The following is a 10,928-nucleotide window of genomic DNA, read 5'->3' on the forward strand; positions in this document are numbered from 1 at the left end:
CTGCCAGGCTGAGGGCAGGGCAGGGTGTGCCTGGCACTCACCTCGGTGGATCACGGAGAGTTTACTGTGGAGATGTTCGAGAGCTTTTACAATCTGAAACGACAAAGGCACTGTCAATCACAGCTGGCAGAGCCMCGAGGAGCAGGAAATGAGAGCTGGCTGCACCCCCAAATCTGCCAGGAGGGATGGCAAACCACGTCCCCCACGAGTCCTGCACCGTCCCCGCAGCCTGAGGTGCTGGGGGTACCCAGGGATCCAAGAAAAGGGAAAGGAACTGCCCCAAATCTCACACTGGGACACTTCTCCATCCTCTGTTTGGGGGGAATTTATGTGTCAGAAATAACAGCACTTGAGAGCAGTGAGGCCAGCTGGGAATGTGCACATAGGCTGGCACAGGGGCATGCAGGACTTGGCTTGGAAGAGAAACCCCCTCTGCCTCCCCTCCTCACCCTGACACTCACAGAGACTGCGATTTTCCCCAGGATGTCCTCGGGAATCGTCAGGCCTTTGTCAATGACGTGTTTGTAGAATTTGTCCAGTGAGGTATCCATCAGCTCCATGCAAATCCACACATCTCCCTGGAGAACAACGCAAGCAGATATTGAGATATTGGAGCAAAGCATCCCTTCCTTCTTCCTTATTCTTTTCCTTTTTCCTTTCCTTTCCTTCCCTTTTTCCCTTTTCCCATCCCCTTTTCCCTTCCCCTTTTCCATTTTCCCTTTTCCTTTTCCCTTTCCCAAGCCCTTTTGCCCTTTGCTGCCCTCTTTGGCCCTCCCTTATTTTTTAAAACCCATTCAGCAGAGCTGTGCTGGGCTCTTTTCCCTACTCTGGAATCAAATGCTGCTCAAATTCCCTTCCATTTAGGGTGTGCTCTTCCCAAACTTAGCCCTGGTGATTTAGGAGCCCAAGAAATTATCAGAACTCCCAAAGCCCAGGAAATCATCAGAACTCCCAATGCCCAGGAAATCATCAGAACTCCCAATGCCCAGGAAATCATCAGAACTCCCAATGCCCAGCCAGGAGAAGTTCAGCTCTGCTTAAAGCTCTTCAATAAATCCAACTTTTCAGAGTTTTCCTCCTCTGAGGAAATCAAGGCAGGGCGATTTGASCCCTGCAGGACTGGGCTATGAGCTGGTGGCTGTCCCCACACCCAGAGCCACAGGAAGGGCAATCCTCAGGGCAGCACTGAGCAAATCCCCGTGCCCAGATGGAAATTCCATCCCTGACACATGCAGGAGCTCCATGAGCAGGAATTGGGAGCCTGGGCAGTGCAGGGAAGCCTCACCTCTCTGAACAGAGCCCCGTAGAAGGTGACAGTGAAGGGACAATCCACTGTCCTCATGGAGATGTCCAGGTCCATCAGCAGCCTCTTCTGCTCCTGGCTGTTCACCGTGGCTCGGATCCGCTGCAAGGCACGGGGGGCTCTCAGGGGGGGCTGCCACCTCATTTCTGGGTGTCCCAAAGACCCCTGCACCCCTCCACCACCCTTCAGGCCACCCCTGCAGTGCCTTTTGTTGTCACAGGCACTTCCCCAGCCCAGCACCCACGAGTTCTCTCACCCAGCTGGTTTCCTCTTCCCTGCAAACATCACTCTTTTTGCCACAGACAGAAGAAAGAAGAGGTTTGGGAGAGGAGAAAGGAGCAGGAAATCAGTTCCAGGCTGGTGGAAAGCTGGGATTTTCAGGCTGAAGTGAGCACCAGGGTTGGGGCACCAGAGAGGGCTCCAGCCCTGCAGATCCATAGCCAGAGCTTCCCATGGCTCTGGAAAATGGTCATTTCCCAGGAAAAAGGGCATTTCTCAGGAAAAAGGGCATTTCCCAGTCTCCCAAGAAAAGATGTCTTTGATGTGAAAGCCCTGGAGACCCTCAGCTGCCCACACAGGTCCCTTGGCCAAAGCCCTCGAGGGCAGCAAAGGGACAGAATCAGCATCCCAGAAAACCCCAAGTGAGATCTTCCATCACCCTCAGAGCTCTCTGGCACTTTGGTGAGCACCAAAACCAACAAAAATCCCAAATGCAGAGCACAGAGAYCCTGGGGCACRGCAGCACCCACAGCCAAGARCTTTCCTTCAGTTTGCTCAGAGCTTCCAGCTCTGCATCTCTGAAAGGAAAATAAAATTCAGCCGAGCAAAAAGTGGTCCTTCCCAAGCTCCAGTTTTTCCCATGACCRTTTCTCTAATCTCCGAATTTATGAGTTTAAGCTGTTGTTATGAAAACTTTTCCTGATAGYATCTACAGGCCTGCCATGAATCAAGGCCCCGCTGCAGAGGGCGAAATGTGAAAATCCCAATGAAAACTTCCTGTTCCAAGGAGACTGAAAAAGTCCCAGATGAAGAAACTSCTCTTTTTTAATTAAGATTTATTTGTCTTTGTAATTACAAAGTGAATCTGAGGGGCTACATCAGAAAAAAATATATAAGTTTAGATGTATATGTGTATTTAAAAATGGTGATATTGAATTCTAGGAAAACAGGAACATCATAGCTGAAGGGGAATAATGGGATTGATGCACAGTATCATACTTTTAAAATAACCCCATTTTCTGGGAGAAAAAACCCAAATCTCCCTGTGTGGAAAGAGGAAGCAGCAGGAATGGGACAGGGGGCAACATCAGAAAAAATACATAAATTTAGATGTATATGTGTATTTAAAAAAATTATTATATTGAAATCTAGGAAAACAGGAATATTGTAGATGAAGGTGAATAATAAGGTGAATAAGGGATTGATGCACAGCATCTCACTTTTAAAATAACCCCTTTTTCTGGATGAAATATCCCAAATGTCCCTGTGTGGAAAGAGGAAGCAGCAGGAATGGAATGGGAATGGAATGGGAATGGAATGGGAATGGAATGGGAATGGAATGGGAATGGAATGGGAATGGAATGGGGTGTTCTGGGTGTGCCCAGCACCCCACAAGGGCAGGATCCCGAGCTGGCAGTACCTTCACAGCCATGATCTGCCCGCTGGGCATGTGCCTCATCTTCTCCACCACCCCGTAGGCGCCCCGGCCCAGCTCCGAGATGGGCTCCAGGTCATCGGCCTTCACCTCAAAGTTCTGGGGGGAAAAAGGTACCAGTGAYCCCTGGGGGTTTGTTCTGTGCTGTGACCCCAAATTCAGCTCTGCTGATCCCAAATCCAGCCCTGCTACCCCAAAATCCAGCCCTGCTGCCCCTAAAGTGCAGCCCTGCTGATCCCAGTTCCACCCCTGCTGCCCTCAAAATCCAGCCCTGCTGGCCTCAAATCCAGCCCTGCTGCCCCTAAAATGCCTGCTGATCCCAAATCCTGCCCTGCTGATCCCAAATCCAGCCCTGCTGATCCCAATTCCAGCCCTGCTGATCCCAAAATCCAGCCCTGCTGTCCCCAAATCCAGCCCTGCTACCCCCAAAGTGCAGCCCACTCTTGGATTAGCATTTCACTCCGTCAATGACCTCGCTGTCACCAAGCCCCATAAATTGATTGTCCAATTTTAAAGTGTTTTTTTCCTTTTCTCCTATCAGAATAACTGTCCCGAGGTCTGGTTTTTCCCTGCTGKTTTTTTAGACCAGCTGGATTGGTTTCCATGCTCTCAGAAGGATTTTCTTCCAGAGCAGGAACATCCACCCCGAGCTGAACTCCTGAGGAAATGACCCTCGGTGCCAGCAAAGSGAAATATTTTGGGTGAAAATTTTAAATCAGCAAAAGGATTTGAAATCATTCCCTAAAAATGGAGGGGGAGAGCAAAACATTCTGCTAGCAACCCCCTGGCTTTCTAATGGCTATTTCCAGGGGATTAGCTGCACCTCAGTGCAGCAGGGAAGGAATTTCCACGGTGGAAAATATGAGGGGAGCCCACGTGCCATGGGAGGGTGAGCATTGGGGGCACAGCAGTGCCAGGTTGGATCTTCTCTGCTTTTATTCACCACCTTCCCCTTTGAGTAAAATGGGCTGCATTATTTTTAATAGCAGCCCAATTAAAAAAAAAATTATTTAGGATTTAACCATCTGCCCTTTTCTGGGGGGTTTGAAGTGAAGCAATCCCATAAGCAGCCGCCCCAAGATGGTCCCTGACCCCACAGGGGTCTGGCTCTCACCTCCTCCCCAATGGAGATGCAGGCTTTGGAGTCCAGATCTCGGGGTGGCCTGCACAAAAGGAAAGGGGAAAGATGTGAAATGTTCCCTGCAAAGATCAGATTTCCCYCAGTGAGTAAATCCAACCCCCAAACCATCCCCTCACATCTTCAGGCCCTGAGCAGCCTCCTGGCTTTGTAGGATCAGCAGAGAAGGAAAGATCCAAGATCCACAAAACCACCCTAAAAAGGGCTCAGGAAAAGCCAAAATTGGCATTTCCACACCCAGCTTCCCTCAGCAGGAACCAGAGGGATCCACTGGTAAAGGCAAGGCAGGAGGCAAGCACCAAAACYCTGCCAGGCTGCACAAAAACAGAATAAATGGGCATGAAGATGGAAASCTGCTCTGAATCACCCCCTCAGCCCCATAGTATGGTTAACAGGATAAAAACAGCCACCCTAAAAGGAACGGGGACAGCCAGGCAAGCTGAGGAGCACAAAGCCCCTCAAAGACAGAGGGGTTCCTTCTGCAGGGCTCAGGAGGCAGGGAAAGGGGTGAGTGTTTATGCCCTGACCAAACACAGGTGGCTCCAGCTGGTGGCCAAAGAGGCACACCAGCCCAAACTGGGGCCCGTTCTGGCTTTCACTGGGGCCCATTCTGGTTTTAATTTGGGATCCACTCTGGTTCCACTGGGGGCCCATTCTGATTTCCTTTGGGACCCATTCTGGTTTTCACTGGGCCATTCTGGTTTTCATTGGGTGCCCATTCAGGTTTCTCTGGGTGCCCACTCTGGTTTCATTTGGGGCCCATTGTGGTTTTAATTTGGGACCCTCTCTGGTTTAATTGAGGCCCATTCTGATTTCACTGGGTGCCCACTCTGGTTTCACTGGGATCTATTCTGGTTTTTACAGGGTGCCCATTCTGGTTTTTACTGGGTGCCCATTCTGGTTTTCACAGGGTGCTCATTCTGCTTTTACTGGGTGCCCACTCTGGTTTAATTGGTGCCCATTCTGGTTTAATTGGTGCCCATTCTGGTTTTTACAGGGTGCCCACTCTGATTTCTCTGGGTGCCCACCCTGGTTTCACTAGGCCATTCTGGTTTCACTGGGTGTCCATTCAGGTTTTTACAGGGTGCCCATTCTGGTTTCACTGGTACCCATTCTGGCTTCATTGGGTGCCCACTCTGGTTTAATTGGTGCCCATTCTGGTTTTTACTGGGTGCCCACGCAGGTTTTTTTATCTTTCCCTGCACATGAAGCAGCCCATGAGACCCAGGCAGGGATGGGGAGAAGGGGATGGGCTGAGATCCCCTGAGAACACAAGAGCAGTGAAATGATCCAGAATAACCAAAGGGATTGGGTTGGAAGGACCCTTAAAAACCATTGAATTCCATCCCATTCCATGGCAGGAACAGCTCCCACTGTCCCTGGATGCTCCAAGCCCTGTCCAGCCTGGCCTGGGACATTTTCAGGCACACCAAAGGTTGGAAGGCAGCAGAGCTTTGTGCTTTGCTCCTCACCCTGCTCAGCATTTGCAGACTTACGTGGAGCTTGTCTGTGGTTGCTCAAATGCTTCTTTAGGAATTTTCAGCCCAGGGTTTCTCTTCTTGCCTGCAAAACAAGACAGAGGCAGAGTTCAGAAAGGCACTTTTGTTGTTGTTGTTGTTTTTATGGTTTGTTTGGGGTTAATTTGCAAAACGCAGCTYGTCTCTCTTTGCTGACTTTACTGAACAGAAATGCCCAGCCAGGCTGGCGGGGCAGAGCCAGGGCACCGAGTTCAAACATAAAATGTCTTTGTTCAGCAAGGTTTCAGTGAAACCTGTGGGCTCTGGCTGCCAGCTTGGTGCAGAAACAGGCAAGGCTCTGGCAAAGGGATCCATCCTCTTACCTCTACAGGATCCCTTCAAACATTTCTCACATTTAAAACCACCCCAGCTACACAACTGCAAACCCTGGCAGGACAAAACATCTTATTAAAATTGCCTCTGAAAATCCACATTCTCATTCTGTTGAACTGCATCACCTCCTGGTCATAAAAGTTGTGCAAACCCAGCAAAAAAGAAGCAAAATTCAAGTTTGCAGCCTTCAAAGCCGTTTGTTTCTATTCACACGGAGCAGCCAAGCTTTTCTGAGCTGGATGAGGCTCAAAAAAAAAAAGGAGGGTCCAGCCCAGCAGCCACGAGAGCCAGGCAGGGCACAGAAACACAAGAACCTTTTCATGCCTGCACAGTTCCAGCCACATTTCAGCACGGGGACTCGGATTCATGGAGAAAATAACCTGGAAACATCACTCATGTCACCAAAACCCCAAGGKAAACATCTGGCTGCATGGCTGGGTAATAAAATCCTTGGTCCCCCCTTAAAAAAAGGCACGAGCATCTAAATTAGGCATTCAGCATTTTTAACTGAACAATTTATGTTAAATACTCTTGATTTTAAGGTGAGTTTTGCTCTCTGTTCCCAACCCTCTCTCAAACTTCACCTACCYATGCCTGAATTTGTTTTTCCTTTTGTCACATCAATAAATGCCTGTGCATCCCAGTGCCAGAGGATGTGCAGGCACCCAGAATGGAAAACGACCTTTATAAATCAATTAATCAATTCAGATTACCATTTTTTTTTCTCTTTTAGGTTTTTAGTTGCAGTTTTTTTCTGTTGTTGTTTTGTTTGTGTTTTTTTAAATTTTGGTTTGGGGTGGGGTTTTTTTTGTTGTTGGTTTTTAGTGTTTGTTTGGTTGGTTTTTGGTGGGTTTTTTTGTATGTTTTTTCCTTATCTGCTCCAAAAGATGGCATCACGTCCACTCCTTTTAGCCAGCCCTTAGTTCTGCCACAACTAAAATCAGACCAGAAAAAGACACCGATTTTTTCTGTTATTTCCTTTTTTTGATTTTTGTTCCTTATTGCTCTGCTTGCAGCACCCCCTGTGCTGTACCTGAGCCTCAAGAAGCTGCTCCCAGGCATTTCTGGCAGGGTGCAGATGAAAATTCCCAGGGTGCAGATGAAAATCCCAAGGGTGCAGATGAAAATTCCCAAGAAATATGATTTGACCCGACCCCAGAACACGCTGGATCCCATTGTGGCTCCCGAACGGTATCAGCAGAACCAGCGAGCAAAATAAACCCAAATAAACACCAAAACCTTTCTGCCTCCTGGTGAAACCAAATCTGTGCTTTGGGGAGTTTATTTTCCTCGTCTCCTCTTGGCAGAATGCAATATTTTGAAGCTTTGCCATTTTTTGGAAGCACAATCTGTCGGCGCGTTGGAGCTGCCAAGGCACCGTTTGACGCTTTTTGGGGTTTTCTTTTTGAAAAAGGAGAAATGGCAGCAGCTTGAATGAGATGAGGGAAAAGGAGGGATGGGAAATGGGGATTGTCACAGCCATGAGCTGCACCTGCAGCACCCACAGGTGCTGAGGAGGGAGGGATGTGCTGACTCTGTGGTTGTTTATTTAATAAATCCCGGGCTAAAATCAGCCGATTTCACAGCTCTCAACTGCATCAGGCTGAGTTTCTGAGCTCTTTTTGTTCCAACTCGTCTCTCCAAAGCTCTGGGGCCATTTCTGTGAGTGCTTTGCAGGAAGAACCAGCAATCCTGAGCTGATTCCTTAAAACCAGAATCACAAAGCAGAGCCCCCCCAGCAGGAATGGGATGTGGGAATCAGGATCCCCCCTTACCCCAATCTCCAACCCCAAAATTCAACAGCCCAGCTCACAAATGCTCAAAAGATTTTCTCCCCCAAGACAAACATATTTAAAGGGCTTTTTTTTTTAAAGGAAAAAAATAACTGGAAGTCTCAAGATCAGCTCTGTTCAATAGGAACTGCCAAGTGAGTGTCTCGCTGTCAAAATAAAATCCCCCGGTTTGCCAGAGATGAGTCTGGAACTGCGGAGAAAATCATCTGCACAGGAGCTCCCAGCAGCTTAACAACACATGAAATTGGATGGTACCTGTTCCATCCACCARAAAAGTGGGATTTTCCACAGTGTTTTTATGAATCATGGGTATTTTTAGTTTTGTTTCCCAGACAAATCACCACATGTGTTTATCTGCTGGTCTGTGTCCCCTGTGGCAGTGCAAAGYCACTGTTTGAGCCCCATCCCACAGGGGAACGGAGCTTTTGGGGCTGCAAATCTGAAAAAAACAGGTGATCAAAGCAAGGAGTGCCCAGCTTAGGGGTTCAAGCACAAAAATCCACCCATGACAGGTTCAGGTGTCCACAGAGACACCAAAAGAACAGCACAGGGCTCAATCCCTCGGGATCTGCAAGAGGGAAAACCCCAGTGAGCCACCACAAACAGCACAAATCTAAACCTGGCTCCTTCTGCAGAAGGTCTGGGATCATCCATCTGCTCCCCTGCACCCAAAAAACCACGAAATTTCTGTGTAAACAACCCCTTGATGGTCCCCGAGCCTTGGAGCTGAAGCTTATTTGAGAGCTCTCCCTGCAGTCTGGCACGTGGGGACATCCACAAACACTTCACTCAAAGMCAAGTTTTGAGAATAATTGAAGTGAAAAAATTGAGCCTGGTTTGGAGAGATGCTGGGAGACATCTCCAGAACCCAGTTTTGATTCAGCAAAACTTCCAGGCTATCTGGGACATTAAGCACAAGCTTAAATCTACTTTCTTTCAACAAAAAAAAAAAAATCATCCCCAAGAAAAATTGAACTGGAGGTGCTGGAGAAGGTGCCACCATCAGAGAGTTTTTCTTTCAAGGGCACTGCTCAAGGCAGCAGTTAAACCCCAGGGTGAGAGGAAACAGCCTCAAGCTGWGCCAGGGGAGGTTTAGAGCAGAAATTAGGAGGAGTTTCTTCACCAAAARGGTGGTCAGGCACTGGAAGAGGCAGAGAAGGGATCACCATTCCCGAAATGATCAAACACCGTGAGGATGTGGCACTTGAGGACRTGGTTTAGACGTGGCCTTGGAAGTSCTGGGRTCATGTTTGRACTCAGTATTTGGAGAGCTTTTCCACCCTCAATGATTCCCTGATTTTCTGGTTCTAATGCCAGCAGCATCCCCTGAACCTCCCGTGCCCCAGCCCCGACCCCGTTTGCTCCTGCRGGGCCTGGACCAACCCCGAGAACCAAACGAGGTCTGAAAGCCAAACTGGAACAAGGAAAAAGAAACCCTGACTTAATGAAAACACATTAAACACTTCCCTGTGAAGGTCTGAAACCCAATTCCTGAGGGAGGGGAGGAAAACACACTTCCAAAGGGCTCATTAACCTCATCCCACTGGCACTGACAGCACAGGGATGGATGCTGTTAACCCCCTTCAATTAGGGCAGCATTAAACATCAATATCGGAAAAACACCCAAACTTCAAAGTTTTGCAGCAAAAAGAACAGAGAATAACAAAGAAAGGGAAGGCAGAGGAATTTGCTACCCACATAGGCTGTAACAGAAAACAAACTCTGACTTCTGAAGGAAAATCCCATTCCCCAGACTTTTCTCTGCAGTCAGAAACTTTTCATGATATAATCCAAAATAAATGGTTCCTCGCCACAAAAAGCTCCTATTTCCTTCAAAGGATATTAACTAGTTCTGTCCTCACCACAGTTTATTATTAAAGCTGTGTTCAACAGCCATGTAGCAACATTTCCTTTCAAACAACACTCTCCAGCATGTAACTCCCTGCTAAAATTTCACAGGAGGGAAATGCCTCTCTCTCCCATTTTTTTAGGAGATAAAAGTGGCYGCTCTCCCATCAGTGCCAGGATCAGCTGGAAGCAAAGGGAGATGCTCCAGGGATGATTTTGTGTGCTCTGAGCAGGACAGGAACGTTTCTCACACGTCCTTTATCAGTGCCTTCCCTCGCTGCTGTTTGCAAAAACTCCGTGAAAATGGTAAAATGTGAAATGTGTTCCCTAAAGGACATTTCTGGGTTGTCTGGGGAGCAGAGATGAATTTGCTGTGGTTGTGGGGCTGAGCTGAATCCCAGTTCCACTGTCTGTTCCTCTCCTCTGGACGCCAAGGAGCTGCTGGCACCTTTGGTACCCGCTGTACATCCAGCTGTGAGCACACCATGGTGCCCACACTGCTATTCACACCTCTGTGTCTGAATCAAAGCATTTTTTATGTTCCTTTTTCCCCCCAGGAGGCAGCTCAGGGAGCAGGAAAGGCAGGAGCACTTTTATGGTTGCGGTGGATGCTTCCCATGGGTATCAGACGAGCAGAAAACCCTGAAACACGGGCACAACACACGAGCATTCGTGTCCTGTTTGAATTCCCAGGGCTCCTGAGGGGAAAAGCAGAGCCTGGCATGGGCTGGGCATGGGCTGGGCATGGGCTGGGCACAGCTCCCAGGGAGCACAAAGCAGCTGACCCTAAACACCAACAGCACCCACATCACATTTGCTGGGAATGCAAAATCACTGCCCTGTCCTGAGGGGGGCTGTGTGTGGGACCAGCTGTGCATCAACAGCCAGATGTGGAACAGCACCCACCTATGGCCCAGCACCCAGATGTGCCCAAGCACCCAGATGTGTCCCCGGGCCTGGCTGTGTCCCAGCACCACCGATAGCCCAGAATCCAGATGTGCTTCAGCACCCAGATGTGCCACACATCCAGCTGTGCCCCATCACTTCCCCATGACCCAGCTGTGCCTCATCACCCAGACGTGCCTCAGCATCCAGATGCGCCCAAGCACCCAGATGTGCAACACATCCAGATGTGCCCCCGCACCCAAACATATCCCAGCACCCAGATGTGCCTCAGCACCCAGATGTGTCCCAGGGCCTGGTTGTGTCCCAGCACCCACCTATGGCCCAGAATCCAGATGTGCTTCAGCACCCAGATGTGCCCCAGCTCCCAGATGTGCCCCACATCCAGATGTGCTCCAGAACCCAGACATATCCCAGCACCAAGCTGTGCCCCACCATC

General features: G+C 49.1%; 1 protein-coding gene across 1 annotated transcript in view; it reads right to left on the reverse strand.

Annotated features, from left to right (window-relative positions):
• The window catches only part of MAP2K6 (mitogen-activated protein kinase kinase 6), a gene marked incomplete at its 5' end in the record, with an annotated part of 15,234 nt that extends 9,566 nt beyond the window's left edge, over positions 1-5,668 (reverse strand). The window contains 6 exons of the mRNA XM_057383992.1: positions 42-93; positions 462-578; positions 1,286-1,405; positions 2,943-3,056; positions 4,072-4,120; positions 5,592-5,668. Coding sequence (XP_057239975.1) covers positions 42-93; positions 462-578; positions 1,286-1,405; positions 2,943-3,056; positions 4,072-4,120; positions 5,592-5,668 — 529 coding nt within the window. The remainder of the gene's footprint in view (positions 1-41; positions 94-461; positions 579-1,285; positions 1,406-2,942; positions 3,057-4,071; positions 4,121-5,591) is intronic.
• Positions 5,669-10,928: the final 5,260 nt, after the last annotated feature.

The sequence above is a fragment of the Malurus melanocephalus genome, unplaced genomic scaffold (assembly GCF_030028575.1).
Source record: "Malurus melanocephalus ecotype Western Australia unplaced genomic scaffold, MMel_1.1 scaffold_672, whole genome shotgun sequence".
NCBI lineage: Eukaryota > Metazoa > Chordata > Aves > Passeriformes > Maluridae > Malurus > Malurus melanocephalus.